The following is a 16,857-nucleotide window of genomic DNA, read 5'->3' as shown; positions in this document are numbered from 1 at the left end:
AGTAAAGTGTTACTAATCACCTGTAAGTGCCTGAAAATACACAGCATATGAACTTGATAAAGCTAAAAGAGGATAAACAGTTTTGAAAGTCAGAGAAAACTTGCCGTTTGCTAAAGTATGCACTCAGCATAGAATTAAGCTTTGCACCACTGTGTTCCTACCTGAAATACTGTAGTCTGTATTGATGACCCTCATGGCAGGAGTATAGGTAACTGCAGGCATATTTGTTTCCTTCCCCTTCTGCTTTTGCCTATAAATGATGAATAGTGCTAGCAGGAAGAGGACGACAAGGACAAGAATAATTATGCCAGCAATGGCTCCAATCTGGTAAGAATCAGCAGGGATGGCAGCGCTAGTGCGGCTTAAGCTGTTCAGATTTCCCACTATAATTACTCCAGCTGGGAAAGAAGAAAGACAATATGCATGTAAGACATAGTTTTAACTTCAGTGCCTACTCAGTATGTTCAATGGGGCTTACTCCATATCAATACAGGTACACTAGTGTCACATCCTCTAAGCAAAAAGTGAACACTCGTTAAATAAAATGCAGACAATTTCCACACAATTTGATGAAGTGCAAGTGCCACAGAGAAGAAAAAGTGCACCTAGACATTCCATTGTTGCGCCCATACCTAGGTTTAAGGTGCCATTTAGCTCCTAGCTTTCATATCTCAGTTTCTAACACTGACCACTTGTCTAATTAGGGTATTCCAGTAGAATAAGTATCCTATTTTTCCCTTTTCAGATTTTTATTTCTTTTTGGTGGGGGCGGGGAAGTTAGGTGTGGGATTTTTGTCATCATTTTGCAATTCTTCTTGAAGCGCTGCATAAATATCACCATTTCAAAGCTTGTTTTTATTTTGGCATTATAGAAAAATATTACCTTGGTCACATCTCGCTCCTTTCCACCCAGGGCTGCAGTAGCAGGTTCCTGTGATGTGGTCACAAGTTGAGTTGTTCAAACAGTCACAAATTTGCCGGCAGCCATAACCATATGTACCTGAGGGGCATTCTGTAAAAAAGAATAATAAGGTAAGAACTGCAGCTTCCCACCCACCTCTTTTAGCCTATTCCAGTTTGTGCTCAGCTGAAATCTCTGTGATGGTAACCATGATTTAGTAAATCAGAACTGTGTGTAACTGAGATCTTTAATTGGTTAGCAATAGAAAATGAGGAGGCAGCACACCATACGATTAAAGATCACTGCTGCAACACATCAAACAATTTTATCTCCAGGTGTTCTGAAGTTTTCTAGAGAAAGGCCAATGAATAAGGCATTCAATGTATTATTATTTAATGTAATATGCTTATGGAATAAATTTTTATTTTATTTTTTTAATGAAACTTTTAATGTCCCCATATTAGAATGTGGTATGGCCATCACCTTATACAACACTAGAATTAATTTTCCATTTTTGCTCTTTTGAAAGTCTGGCTTGTGTAGAATTAGAACTCTACAATTTGCCATTTTCAAACCTCCTACAGTACTGTACTTTTTATAGATCACTGCAAGAAATCTTGTAGATTTCACAGGCTATCCCTAGGTGGCAGTGTTTCATTGTGCAAGTTCAAAAAAAAATCAGCCCCAATCAATGTGTTTAAAATATGTTCACAAATGCATATCAAGTATAATTGAAGCATATAGGCTTAAAGAGGTTCCATTTATTCAGTGACAGAGGGAAGCTAGCACTGTGCTTCTTAGAAAGCTCCACTCAAATCCAGAGTGTTAGACGGCTAAGAAACCAGACAGATGGCAAGCTCGCAGAACAAAAACAACTTCTTCAGTTTTTCTTGTGGTGCCACCTATTTTACAAATTATGCCTAGGTAGATATGTTTTATTCAGATTGAAGTACAATCTCCTGGCTATTAACTCTAAACATTTTGTACCGCCAAAATGCACATTTTAAAATAAAAAAATAGCATAATTATAGTGAATTGCTTCCTCTTTGCAGTGCGTCAAAAATAATTATTCTCAGAACAATGAAACAAAAGTAAATATTTGAAAAGGGATGTTAACAGTCACCAGTGGTCTTCTAGAAGTTCTTAAAATCCCAAACACAATCAACTAACACACTGCTGCAAGGAGCCCTACATACATGCCATATATTTAAAGCATATGACTCCCCCCACCAAGAGTCTCAGGAACTGCAGTTTCTAAAGGGGGCTAGAAATGGTAGCTCTGTGAGGGGTAAACTACAGTTGCCAGGATTTTTGTGTGCTTTAAATGTATTATCTGATTTTAAATGTATGGTGTGCAGATAGGCTGGGTTCCGCTGGAGTAGAAGAAGCCCCCAGCCCAATCTTATACATGTAAGCTCTATTTGCTTTGATGGTATTTACTTCCCTGTGACTCTGGTTAGGGTTGCAGCCTCAAGCATGTGCTATCTTCTATTATTATTATTATTATTATTAATTATTATTAATTATTTTTATTTATTTATTGAATTTATATATCACCCAGAGGTCTCAGGGCGGTTCACAGAACAAAATCAAAATATAAATCCACAAAATACAATACCACAAAAAACAACCTAATCCAATCAACTAAAGGCCTGGTTAAACAGAAATGTTTTTGCCTGGCACCTAAAGGTGTATAACGAAGACACCAGGCGAACTTCCCTGGGGAGAGCATTCCACAGATGGGGAGCCACTGCAGAGAAGGCCCTGTTCTCGTGTTGCCACCGTCCAGACCTATCTACTTTTAGTTTCACTGATTTCAAGGGGGATGGGGGGAAATAAGCAAAGTCACTAAGGCCCTCCACCAAATCTGTGAACTGAAGGAGCCTCGCAAGGCGAAGTCTCGACTCAACCACTTACTGTGCATCCAGTTTCACTTAACTCAATATGTGTAACACCGAGTTGCAAGTCTATACTATGGATGTGTCTTACAGAAAACCTCCACTAGCTGTCAATATGGAATTTTCACAGTCTTGGCTTTGTCTTGAGTATGAAAAATAGCTTTGTAAGATCTAATCCACTTATGCATTTCCCCTTCACTATGTGCAAGGACCTTGTTGCCAACATACTCTGTTCACAGTGTTTTCCCATGAATCCTGTGCGACATGTACACTGCCCTGAGATGTGATCACAGTCGGCTCCATTTTGACACTGGCAGATTAATGCACAGTCCTTTCCATAAAACCCCAAAGGACATCCTGTAGGAGAAAGGGAGAGAGAGAGAAAATAAAACACCCTATACTTAAAACTAGCTTTGTGGCTTTTTAATAATATATTGAATGTTACTATAACTGACACACAGAATTTATACTTCCCAATTCATTTGCCAAACAAGATATGAAGCCTGAAGGTGATTATGTGAATAATATTGGTCACATTACTTGGAATGTAGTGAGATTTACAGTGCAAATTCAATGGGAAGCAAGGCATACTGAGTTTAAATGTGCTTAGCCCCAGGTAAGTATACATAGTACAGTATACTTACTACTTCCTTAGACTTTCAATGTAATGCCAGTGGGATTTCAAGTAAGAAGAGAAAGGGACGATTTTTCAGTACATTGGTATCTCAGGTTTACGAACTTAATCCGTTCCAGAAGTCCCTTCTTAAACTGAAACTGTTCTTAAACCAAGGCATGCTTTCCCTAAAGACGTCTCCCGCCGCTGGTGCCCTTCCACCATTCGGATTCCGTTCTTAGACCGAGGTAAAGTTCGCAAACTGGGACATTACTTCTGGTTTTCCAGAGTTCGTAAACCGAATCGTTCATAAACAGGACTGTTCTTAAACCGAGGTACCACTGTAATGCCAATCTTTAGACATATATCTTACAGAGAATCCCAGTGCACGAGACTGAGGAGGGGATCCCACACAAATATTCCATTTCAATCTGAAGACTTATTATTCATAGAGATGCTAGGCTCAGCCAATTTCTATTTTGTGCCAGTTCGTTCTGTCCCACTTTTGTTATTTGGTGGACTTTTAAAAATGCACAAAGAATTGCATTTAGATTATACCCATCTTTTCCTAAAATATGCACTTTGTATGACTCCTAAAATATACATTTTTGTACAGATTTATCTGCTAAACAGCATATTTATGTTCATTTCTTTAGAACTGAAACTGCATTGCAAAATTTGGAGAAGTGCATAATCTGACTGACAGCGACATTCCTGTCCGCATACAATTAGGCAAATTAGGTCAGTTTGCTTCAAATTGTTGCCCAAGTGAATTCCCCCCCCCCATCCCTAATTACACATAAAGAGATCGTCATTCAAAATCAGCAAGCAAAAAAATCCCGAGCACTGATGGTTCAAGCAGCACAGAGCAACCATATGGCTCTGCAATAAATACACGGGCTTCTTCCCAGCATTATTGAGTTTGTGTGCTCCAAAAAGTGAAGGCATGCCATTATTATAAGTGTGGTTGAAGGGCACTCAGCGGCCAAGATCCTTTGGAAAAATATGCTGACATGCAAAACAATCTTCCTTCTCAATGGTGCGGGGGGACTTTATTTAAACTTATATACCACTTCCCCTTCATGGATCACTGCCTTGTCGTGGCGAAGGGGCTTGAATTACTCAGGGAAGCTATGGACAGGTCAAGATGGACAGGTCATAGCGGAGAGTTTGGACCAAACGTGATCCACCTGGAGAAGGAACTGGCAAGCCGCTCCAGTATCCCTGCCAAGAAAACTCCATGGACAAAGACAACAGGCATATAAAAGATATGACGCTGGAAGATGAGCCCCTCAGGTCGGAAGGTGTCCAACATGCTACTGGGGAAGAGCGGAGGACAAGTACAAGTAGATCCAGAGCTGATGAAGCGGCTGAGCCAAAGCCGAAAGGACGCTCAGTTGTGGATATGCCTGGAAGCGAAAGGAAAGTCCAATGCTGTAAAGAAAAGTATTGCATAGGAACCTGGAATGTAAGAACCATGAACCTTGGTAAGCTGGATGTGGTAAAAAATGAGATGGCAAGAATAAACATTGACATCCTAGGCATCAGTGAACTAAAATGGACAGGAATGGGCGAATTCAGTTCGGATGACTATCATATCTACTACTGTGGGCAGGAATCCCGTAAAAGAAATGGAGTGGCCCTCATAGTCAACAAAAGAGTGGCGAAAGCTGTACTGGGATGCAATTTCAAAAATGATAGAATGATCTCGATACGAATCCAAGGCAGTCCTTTTAACATCACAGTAATCCAGGTTTATGCACCAACTACCAGTGCTGAAGAAACTGAAATTGACAAATTCTATGAAGACTTACAACACCTTATAGAAATGACACCAAAGAAGGATGTTCTTCTCATTATAGGGGATTGGAATGCTAAAGTAGGGAGTCAAGAGATAAAAGGAACAACTGGCAAGTTTGGCCTTGGAGATCAAAATGAAGCAGGGCAAAGGCTAATAGAGTTCTGTCAAGAGAACAAGCTGGTCATCACAAACACTCTTTTCCAACAACACAAGAGACGACTCTACACATGGACATCACCAGATGGGCAACATCGAAATCAGATTGATTATATTCTCTGCAGCCAAAGATGGAGAAGCTCTATACACTCAGCAAAAACAAGACCTGGAGCTGACTGTGGCTCAGATCATCAGCTTCTTATAGCAAAATTCCAGCTTAAACTGAAGAAAGTAGGAAAAACCACTGGGCCAGTAAGATTCAATCTAAATCAAATTCCTTATGAATACACAGTTGAAGTGAAGAACAGGTTCAAGGATTTAGATTTGGTGGATAGAGTACCTGAAGAACTGTGGATGGAGGCTCGTAACATTATACAGGAGACAGCAACGAAAACCATCCCAATGAAAAAGAAATGCAAGAAAGCAAAGTGGCTGTCCAATGAGGCCTTACAAATGGCGGGGGAGAGAAGACAAGCAAAATGCGAAGGAGATCGTGAAAGATACAGGAAATTGAATGCAGATTTCCAAAGAATAGCAAGGAGAGACAAGAGGGCCTTTCTAAACGAGCAATGCAAAGAAATAGAGGAAAATAACAGAATGGGAAAAACCAGAGATTTATTCAAGAAAATTGGAGATATGAAAGGAACATTTCGTACAAAGATTACCACAATAAAGGACAAAAGTGGAAAGGACCTAACAGAAGCAGAAGACATCAAGAAGAGGTGGCAAGAATACACAGAGGAATTATACCAGAAAGACATGGAGGTCTCATACACCCCAGGTAATGTGGTTGCTGACCTTGAGCCAGACATCCTGGAGAGTGAAGTCAAATGGGCCTTAGAAAGCCTCGCTAACAACAAGGCCAGTGGAAGTGATGATATTCCAGCTGAACTATTTAAAATTTTAAAAGAGGATGCTGTTAAGGTGCTGCACTCAATATGCCAGCAAGTTTGGAAAACTCAGCAGTGGCCAGAGGATTGGAGAAGATCAGTCTACATCCCAATCCCAAAGAAGGGCAGTGCCAAAGAATGCTCCAACTACCGCACAATTGCGCTCATTTCACACGCTAGCAAGGTTATGCTTAAAATTCTACAAGGCAGGCTTAAGCAGTATGTGGACCGAGAACTCCCAGAAGTGCAAGCTGGATTTCGAAGGGGCAGAGGAACCAGAGACCAAATTGCAAACATGCGCTGGATTATGGAGAGAGCCAGAGAGTTCCAGAAAAACATCTACTTCTGCTTCATTGATTATGCAAAAGCATTTGACTGTGTTGACCACAGCAAACTATGGCAAGTTCTTAAAGAAATGGGAGTGCCGGATCACCTCATTTGCCTCCTGAGAAATCTCTATGTGGGACAAGAAGCTACAGTTAGAACTGGATATGGAACAACTGATTGGTTCAAAATTGGGAAAGGAGTACGACAAGGCTGTATATTGTCTCCCTGCTTATTTAACTTATATGCAGAATTCATCATGCGAAAGGCTGGACTGGATGAATCCCCAACCGGAATTAAGATTGCCGGAAAAAATATCAACAACCTCAGATATGCTGATGATACTACCTTAATGGCAGAAAGTGAGGAAGAATTAAAGAACCTTTTAATGAGGGTGAAAGAGGAGAGCGCAAAATATGGTCTGAAGCTCAACATCAAAAAAACTAAGATCATGGCCACTGGTCCCATCACCTCCTGGCAAATAGAAGGGGAAGAAATGGAGGCAGTGAGAGATTTCACTTTCTTGGGTTCCATGATCACTGCAGATGGTGACAGCAGTCACGAAATCAGAAGACGCCTGCTTCTTGGGAGAAAAGCAATGACAAACCTAGACAGCATCTTAAAAAGCAAAGACATCACCTTGCCGACAAAGGTCCGTATAGTTAAAGCTATGGTTTTCCCAGTAGTAATGTACGGAAGTGAGAGCTGGACCATAAAGAAGGCTGATCGCCGTAGAATTGATGCTTTTGAATTATGGTGCTGGAGGAGACTCTTGAGAGTCCCATGGACTGCAAGAAGATCAAACCTATCCATTCTCAAAGAAATCAGCCCTGAGTACTCACTAGAAGGACAGATCCTGAAGTTGAGGCTCCAGTACTTTGGCCACCTTATGAGAAGAGAAGACTCCCTGGAAAAGACCCTGATGCTGGGAAAGATGGAGGGCACAAGGAGAAGGGGACGACAGAAGATGAGATGGTTGGACAGTGTTCTTGAAGCTACTAACATGAGTTTGGCCGAACTGCGAGAGGCAGTGAAGGATAGGCGTGCCTGGCGTGCTCTGGTCCATGGGGTCACGAAGAGTCGGACACGACTGAACGACTGAACAACAACAATATACCACTTGGTTGCAGAAAAAGCCTTTAAAGATAGAGCAGTAGAATTACTACTTTAAAAATCACAGCTGGTGCACCTGTAAGTTTCTGAGTTATTGGTCTTAGTAATTTTGCCCGCGCCTCACTATGCAGGGGACAAGTAAAGATTATATGGAGAGATTCCGTCGACTTTTTATCACAATCACAAAAGGCCACAAGTAGGTCCTGTCATGGATGACTCTGGGGTTGTGGCGCTCATCTCGCTTTACTGGCCGAGGGAGCCAGCATACAGCATGTGGCCAGCATGACTAAGCCACTTATGGAGAACCAGAGCAGAGCGCGGAAACACCGTTCACCTTCCCGCTGGAGTGGTACCTATTTATCTACTTGCACTTTGACGTGCTTTCGAACTGCTAGGTGGGCAGAAGCAGGGGCCGAGGAACAGGAGCTCACCCCATCGCGGGGATTCGAACCGCCGACCTTCTGATCGGCAAGCCCTAGGCTCTGTGGTTTAGACCACAGCGCCACCCACGTCCCCAATAAAAACAAAAAAAAGAAGGTTAAAGCCGCAAAAAATAGACTAAAATAAATGAAAACTTCTACAAGCTTTCTAAATTTCTGGGCAGGCTTGTCTAAATAAGAATGTCTTCAGCAGGCCAAAAGGAAAACAGTGAAGACGCCTGGCTGGTATCAATAGGAACAGTAAACAGTCCAAAGGCAAACTGCGCTTGCTGACAGAATGAAATACTGTGTACCTTGTTTGAGTGTATACATGCCATTACTTGCTGTCTTGCCTGCGACCAGCTCCTGAATGCATCCCCCTTTTTTGAAATAACCCAGAGGTGCATGCATGTTCTTCTGGCTCTCAGGTGAGTCCCTGGATTATACGTTCCACACTACTAACAAACTCTTTCTAACACGCCGCTACAGAGATAAATATTAGGAAACTCACTTTGGGTGCAGTAGAGACCAGTCCATCCCGGTGTACATTTACACTCCCCATCATAGGCACTGCAGCGAGCTCCATTATGGCAATTGCAGGTATGGATACAATTTGGGCCCCAATGGGAAGGAGGACAAGCTGAAACAATAAAAAACAACAACAACCGGTTAGTCTTATTTGGCAAAACAATAATACGGCTCTATATGACAGCTGCTTAGCCCGGGTCATAGTGTCATAGTGAATAAACTACAACTGGTTCAGCTTTATACACTAAGGTGTGCAACAACCACAAGATTTTGTTTGGGCCCTCGTCTGATGCTGCTGAAAAAAGCCCACTTCAGTCCAAGCTGGTTTGTAGACTGCCTGCTTTCATTTGGGATCCATTAGAGCCTGCTTCTTTTGCCCTTTCATTACTGGGATATTTAAAAATGGCTTTAACTATTTTTCCTTTTGACAGAAGCGAGTAATATTTGCAGGCATGTGAACTACTACATAGTGAATTAAACCTGCTAAATGACAGGCAAATGGGTCCCAAGTCTTTTTTGAGATGAACAAACACATTTTAAAGTTTTTCTAGAAGAGGAAACATCAATAACTTCTTAATTTTGGGGCAGAACTGGATGAAATGTGCATGCAAGGCAATCCCTTCTAAGGGTAGGATCCTGCCAAACTCCAAATGAATAGATACCATGGTTTTCCTGCAAGGGTTGCAGTTATAGTTTTTATATACATAAACTCTCTCTCTTATATACAGTATGCCATATTGGAAAATGAAGCTCCTGACAGAATGGCAAGACATTTACTAGGTTTTGTTATTATTCTGCCTAAGCAGATATGAATACATAATTGGCATCCAGATCTCTAGGTCTGGATCTTTATTAGGTAGCCATTGTTTAAAATAGCTATTTTAAATTGGGGCTCTGTCTGCAAGCAATAACAGCCCTTCTGCTTTGTAATCAAGAAGTATTAGTACCCAAGGTAAAAGATAAAGGAAAAGATAAAGATAAAGGATAAGTCTAGTCAAAGGTGACTATGGGGTTGTGGCACTCATCTTGCTTTAAGGCTGTGGGAGCTGGTGTTTGTCTACAGAAAGGTTTCCAGGTCATGTGGCCAGCATGACTAAACCACTTCTGGTGCAGCGGGACACCATGACGGAAACCAGAGCGCACGGAAATGCTGTTTACCTTCCCGCAGCAGCGGTACCTATTTATCTACTTGCACTGGTATGCTTTCGAACTGCTAGGCTGGCAGGAGCTGGGACAGAGAAACGGAAGCTCACCCCGTCATGCGGATTTGAACCACCAATCTTCTGATCGGCAAACCCAAGAGGCTCAGTAGTTTAGACCACAGCGCCACCCAAGACAGGCTTTGGGGTAATACATTGGAATAGTTTTAGTTGGGAGCAGTACGTGACAACTGGTAATTTGGCAGTTTTTCTTCTTGTCACACTGTAAATTATTCCTAGGTACCACTTTGATGCCAACCTCTCTCTCTCTCCCCTCTGCACCCCATTTTATTGGCTGAGTATTACTGTTATTGGCCAGGTACTGTTAAAATGTTATTTAAATTTACCTGTTTATGACCTGGCAATATTAATTATGAACAATATACCATAAAGGGAAGGGACTTGTCATCTGAACCCTCAGATCCACTGAACCAAACCAGCAAAACACATTATCAATGTGAATAACAGCCTTCATTGGAAGCCACTAATGAGGTTAGCCTGGGGTCTAATTTTTGTTTTCATCAGTTTACCAATCCATAAGTCTTTCCATGTCATAGCTTTTTATTTATAGAACAATCAAGACAACTGTACTGTTGTTAATGAGTTGCTGCATAGCTGTACAACACCACCCTGATATTTCGTGAGAGGGCAGTAAACAAGTTAATAAACAACCATTACGCACATTTGATTTGTACAGATCTAAGGACTAATGCAGAGTAGGGTTATTTACAGCAAATATAGTTTACTTGTATGTCATTTGGGGTGGGCGAGTGTCCACGGCTCTCAGGCCCAATTTTTAAAATTATAACTGGGGAAAATATAATAAATAATTTGTCAATTTGGTTCTAATTCTTCAATGGGGAAAAGCTGGTGAACAGTTCAACAAGTAAGAACTGATAAGCCACATACACAGAAATCTTTAAGAAGTCTTTGTGGAGGTCACACTGAAGTAACTTTAAGCTAATGGGATCACTGCTTTCTGTAAGCCTTATAGTATAAGAACTAAAGGTCTTAAAGGAAGTCAAATAAAAATTCCCCCTTTCCTTGTCTAAAGGTCAGTCATGGTAAAGATTCCAATTCATTCTACTGGCATCTTTTTCTTCTATTGCCCTACATTAATTGCCCATTATGAGAAAGTAATGGAAGAAAATCCAGTATCCAGCAATGAAATGTAATGATGAATTCTGAAACTACAGAGACACAAAAATCTGAAAGTCTTTGAATTAAAATATGCCTAAGAGGCAAATGTAAAACATTAATTTGTGGTATTAAACATTAAAATAATTAATAAAAACATTTTGGTAAAACAATTTAGTACTTGTCCCAGAAAAGAAAAATGGGTAAATGATTCTCTATGGGTATTTTTAACATCTAAAATATAACACGAAAGAGAATTGTCAGAATCAGTGATATGTAGGGAGCAAAAGTAATTTTTAAAACCATCACATTTCAAGTCTTGTAAATAGACCAGATGTTGCAAAGCAGTAAGATATAGCCAGTCAATCTTCTAGACAAGCCATGAGTGATGTGAACCAAGGAGGCATGTTCAAAGGAGTAACACCATTTTGACAACAAGATAGCTTTTCTGCACTCTTGGTTCTTACATATTGCTATAACCTCTTCTGAAAATCTGCATACTCTCAAGCCCTTGCAGCTGGTTCTGCAACACCCAATACTGAATTCCATTGGTTACTGATTCATGCAATCTTAATTTAAACTTAGTAGGAAGTCCCTACCAACTTTTCATAGCTCTTGTACAGAGCTCAGTCAAAATTCTAAGACACTTTTCCATACAAAAGGTGGCGATCACATAACATAAGCACTTGAAGTGTTTAAAGCTAAACCCCTAGCACAGTTATTCTATGGAGCTCAGATTTGGACAGGAACTCACCATGGATGTACAGAAGCTGTTCAATCTAAATTCCTAAGGCATTTTTTTTCCTGTTCCATCCTGCGTTCCAAATGCTTCAGGCTAACCACCCCTCTGTTGAATTACAGATTTGGCATAGGGCATTTAATTATTGGCGTCGCCTAAATTTAAACTCCACTGGTCTACTACCCTTAGTATCGCAAGATTGTCATGAGAGCGCTTGGACTAAAATTGTCAACCAAAAGTTTTACTTTTCTGATTTATCACCAAAACAGTTATTAACACTGGGCTTCAGTAAGGCAAATAATTTAATTGAACAATGCCTATACGATATTGAGCGACAGAATATTCTGTCCACAATATGGAATTTTGTCCATGGTATGATTATTTGCAAAATTTAACAATTCCAAAACACAGACGCGCTTTCACTTTCGCAAGATTCAATATACTGCCTTCGGCTGTACTTGAGGGTCGGTTTTAAAAAATTCCACTGGAAAAAAACAGTTATGTCCCTGTGGAGATGGCAGTATTGAGTCAGTGGCTCATGTGCTTCTGAAGAGTGAGGTTATTACCCCTCTATTAATGTCCATGCCGGGTTGCTCAACCACTGCTACTGTGTCCTTTCTTTTAGCAGATCAAGATGATCAGGTGACAGCAAAAACTGCAAGGTTTTCAGTGGGGGCAATTAGAATAAAATCTACTATTTGATTATTGATATAAACCCCCAAAATGTATTTTCTATTTTTGTTGTTGTTCAGTCGTGTCCGACTCTTCGTGACCCCATGGACCAGAGCACGCCAGGCACGCCTATCTTTCACTGCCTCCCGCAGTTTGGCCAAACTCATGCTGGTTGTTTCGAGAACACTGTCCAACCATCTTATCCCCTGTCGTCCCCTTCTCCTTGTGCCCTCCGTCTTTCCCAACATCAGGGACTTTTCTAGGGAGTCTCCTCTTCTCATGAGGTGGTCAAAGTACTGGAGCCTCAACTTCAGGATCTGCCCTTCCAGTGAACACTCAGGGCTGATTTCTTTAAGCATGGATAAGTCTGATCTTTTGCAGTCCATGGGTATTTTCTATAGTTAAGCTTTTACCTCTATCTTTAGTACATTTTATTTTATTGCTTTGGCTAGAGGCTGATGCAAATAAAAATTCTTCTTCTACTTAAGCCAATGTCTTAGGGGAGGTTAGAGGCAAGGCTGGTTTAATTTAAACCAGAATTTATGAACCAGAAGAGAAACAAAGGTGGAATGCAGGAATATGTCGCAAACAGTGTTTTCCTCCATCTGAGAGACACTCATGACACCTATCTGTGTACGTCTCAAGTCAAGCTGGTGGTTTCTTCTTCCATTCTAGTTCATAAAATAGCACAACGAAGTTAGGAAGATTGCCTATTGCTGAGTTGTTTAGAACAGTCACCCTCTTTCCCTTGTATGCATTTAACATTTACAAAGAAATGTCACAGACTGAACGACTTTCATTTCATGGGCATTTGTATACTCTCCCCCCACCCCTTTACATATGCATATAGAGAAATATGACAATTGATGGTAACAATTGGTGCACCGGATGAAGTGGATTCAATTCCTGAAAAGCATATACTACAATATATATCTGTCACACAGTATTTTTGTTCTATGCATAAAATGGCATTAATGCTGGGGGGGGCATTCAACATGCTATTGGTAGAATCTATACAACTGACTCTGTTAGGAAGTCTGATTCCCCCCCCCCCCAAACTGATACTGCCATGCAAAACTGATGTACTTTGAAGTACAAAAGGTTGAGATCTATTAGCAGTTTACACATGGCAATTTTAAGGGGGGGGGGTAAACAAAACTAAAAGTTATATTAATTCCTAAAAAAAACCCCTTAAAAATAAATAAAATACTTGTACTTACGCTGAGAACAGTCACTACCAATCCAGCCAGGATAACATTGGCAAGATCTGTCAATTGGATTGCAGGTTCCATTGTTGGTGCATGTGCAAATTCCTGCACAATTCTTTCCAAATCTGCCACTGGGGCAGACTGTAAAAAGAAACCATAGAACTCATGAATATTCTGCACTCTTACAGCTCATTTAGACCAATGATATTCAAATCTTATCTTCCAATAGTTTTATTTAGCTTCAGAATGGGCTCTATACACAGTAAGATTTTTTTTAAAAAATACAAAGCTACTATCTGAAAAATATAACTTTGACAGTAAACAGGAAAAAGGAGAAAGCACTGTTGTCCTTGGTGTGGTATTACAGTACATTGTATTTATTTATTTCTTGAAAATCATGTACCATTTGATTGTAAAAGCATCTCAAAGCAGTTTACAAAAAGAATTGTGATTTGTACCTTCATTGCAGAGAGCTCCTGTGAAACCAGGTAGACAGTCACACAAACCAGTCACATGGTGACATGGGCCACTGCTGTGAACACACTGGGGGCAGGCCTGGCTGCAGCGATGTCCATAAAATCCGGGAGAGCAAACTGAAAGCAAAAATACGCTGTCATATTCACCTTACGTTGGTACATAACAAAACCAAATCTAATACAGTTGCTTTCAGTTCGCTGGTGAAATCTCGAAAACATTTCAGAATATCTGATTTATGCAGGCCACCTGCTTCATAAAGGCAACGACCCCAGTGGCACGTTAACAAATCTACTACTTTAATAACAGTTTAGAAGAACAGCTTAGTATGCATTGTGGTTAATCTAAAACAATTATTGCTGTTGATGCTGATGAATAACGACATATGTCTATAACAACTGCTGCTGCTGTTATTAATATTTCAATGTAATAATTATATCATCACTCCCTGAGTTGCAGTCTACATGTTTTGGCAGAATGGTATTGTTCACGGGGGATGTGGGTGGTACTGTAGTCTAAACCACTGAGCCTCTTGGGCTTGCCAATAAGAAGGACAGCGGTTTGAATCTCCGCAACGGTGTGAGCTCCCATTGCTCTGTCCCAGCTCCTGCCAACCTAGCAGTTCGAAAGCACACCAGTGCAAGTAGATGCTAATAATAATAATAATAATAATAATAATAATAATAATAATAATAATTTATTATTTGTACCGCACCCATCTGGCTGGGTCTCCCCGGCCACTCTGGGTGGCTAAGTAGATAAATAGGTACCACTGTGGCGGGAAGGTAAACAGCATTTCTGTGCATTCTGGCTTCTGTCACGGTGTCCCATTGTGCCAGAAGCTACTGTTAGGTCCATCATGAGACGTCCGCCAACTTCCAACCATGGATACCCGCAGCCTTCAAGCAAGCAAACTTGCCTTATTATCGCTCCCAGGCATCCCACTGCTAGAGGATTGCCTCCTTCCATTCACCAGTTTGCCTCCTCCAAGTGGAAGAAACCTGGGCAGTGCTGAATGTCACATCCATTGCCAGGTGTGTCCTGCTGGAAATAGAAAAGGGCTTTCCCCTTGGTCTGGCTTTATATCTACTCAGTTGCCAAGTGCTTTTGTGACATCACAAGAAACCCACAGCCAATGGCAACAGTTGGGGAGGCATCATCTTCATTGCTTTGAGCCTGACAATGGTGGGTGGACCTATCAGTGATTGTGTGATTGTTTATTTGGGACATGGGTGGTGCTGTGGTCTAAACCACTGAGCCTCTTGGGCTTGCCGAAAAGAAGGTCAGCGGTTTGAATCCCCACGATGGTGTGAGCTCCCGTTGCTTTGTCCCAATTCCTGCCAAACTAGCAGTTCAAAAGCACACCAGTGCAAGTAGATAAATAGGTCAAGCAGCGTTTCCGTGCGCTCTGGTTTCCATCACAGTGTTCCGTTGCGCCAGAAGCGGTTTAGTCATGCTGGCCACATGACCTGGAAAGCTGTCTGTCGACAAACGCCAGCTCTCTTGGCCTAAAAGTGAGATGAGCACCACAACCCCATAGTTGCCTTTGACTGGACTTAACCGTCCAGGGGTCCTTTACCTTTTTACCTATTGGTCATGGCTTGCCGCAAGTATGGTCAGGCAATAATAGGTTTGCTAAATTTAATTTCAAAAACTTTGATGCATTGGCAAGATGAGAGACGGCCCCCCAAATTAATCTCACTATTGGCCAGCTCAAGGTAAAGATGCAAGGGGAAAGTCTTGTTTTAGGTTCTGTAAACACAGAATGCGGTGCCCCCTCAGCTCCTCTTTCACGGCGTGTGAAGAAGGGCAAAGCTCAGCATATGACCTGAGCCAGGTTGCTCTGTCCTTGGGTAGGGGCTGGGGGAGCAGTTGATGCCTACCGTTTCCAGTTGTACTGCCTGCATTTATGTACTGAATTTATGTACTGAATTTCATACCTAAAGGAGCGTCTCCACCCCCATCGTTCTGCCTGGACACTGAGATCCAGCTCCAGGGGCCTTCTGGCGGCTCCCTCACTCCGAGGTTACAGGGAACCAGGCAGAGGGCCTTCTTGGTAGAGGTGCCCGCCCCATGGAATGCCCTCCCATCAGATTTCAAGGAAATAAACATCTATCTGACTTTTAGAATACATCTGAAGGCAGCCCTGTTTAGGGAAGTTTTTAATGTTTGATGTTTTATTGTGTTTTTAATATTCTGTTGGGAGCTGCCCAGAGTGGCTGGGGAAACCCAGCCAGATGGGCGGGGTATAAATATATTATTATTATTATTATTATTATTATTATTATTATTATTATTATTATTATTATTTACTCATTGCAGATTTGTTAATAATGGCATCTATTTAATTGCCTCATGTCTTTTTTCTGGTGGGGAGGTGGACAATTGTTAATTATTATGATGAATATGGCACATGTAAACAACAACATCATTATAGAATACTGAATCTTAATTCTATTATTTGTTACGATTATCATTAGTGTAATATTTTTCCTCTCCAGCTGCAGAGGGCTGAATCACTGTAACCTGGGAGTTCCTGACAGAACACAAGTTTAAAGTTCTGTTTCCAACTCAAGGGCAATCAAAGTGCAGACAACTATACACTGCTGCTTGCTTTTATTCAACTCAGGACTTTAAAAAACAAAGCAGTTCAATTCATTTTTATGCCAAATACACTAGCCTCCTCCTCCTCCTCCTCCTCTTCTTCTTCTTCTTCTTCTTCTTCTTCTTCTTCTTCTTCTTCTTCTTCTTCTTCTTCTTCTTCTTCTTCTTCACAGATACATCA

The 16,857-nt window shown here is 41.1% G+C and overlaps 1 protein-coding gene across 1 annotated transcript in view; it reads right to left on the bottom strand.

The window, feature by feature from the left end:
• The window catches only part of MEGF10 (multiple EGF like domains 10), a 111,622-nt gene that overhangs the window by 4,927 nt on the left and 89,838 nt on the right, over positions 1-16,857 (bottom strand). Inside the window, exons 15-20 of the mRNA XM_033163887.1 lie at positions 14,057-14,191; positions 13,611-13,739; positions 8,627-8,755; positions 3,028-3,156; positions 884-1,012; positions 162-398 (exon numbers count right to left, since the gene is read on the bottom strand). Coding sequence (XP_033019778.1) covers positions 162-398; positions 884-1,012; positions 3,028-3,156; positions 8,627-8,755; positions 13,611-13,739; positions 14,057-14,191 — 888 coding nt within the window. The remainder of the gene's footprint in view (positions 1-161; positions 399-883; positions 1,013-3,027; positions 3,157-8,626; positions 8,756-13,610; positions 13,740-14,056; positions 14,192-16,857) is intronic.

Source organism: Lacerta agilis, chromosome 11, assembly GCF_009819535.1.
Source record: "Lacerta agilis isolate rLacAgi1 chromosome 11, rLacAgi1.pri, whole genome shotgun sequence".
Taxonomy (NCBI): domain Eukaryota; kingdom Metazoa; phylum Chordata; class Lepidosauria; order Squamata; family Lacertidae; genus Lacerta; species Lacerta agilis.
Note: the sequence above shows the minus strand (reverse complement) of the source record. Positions and strands in the feature narration are given on the sequence as shown.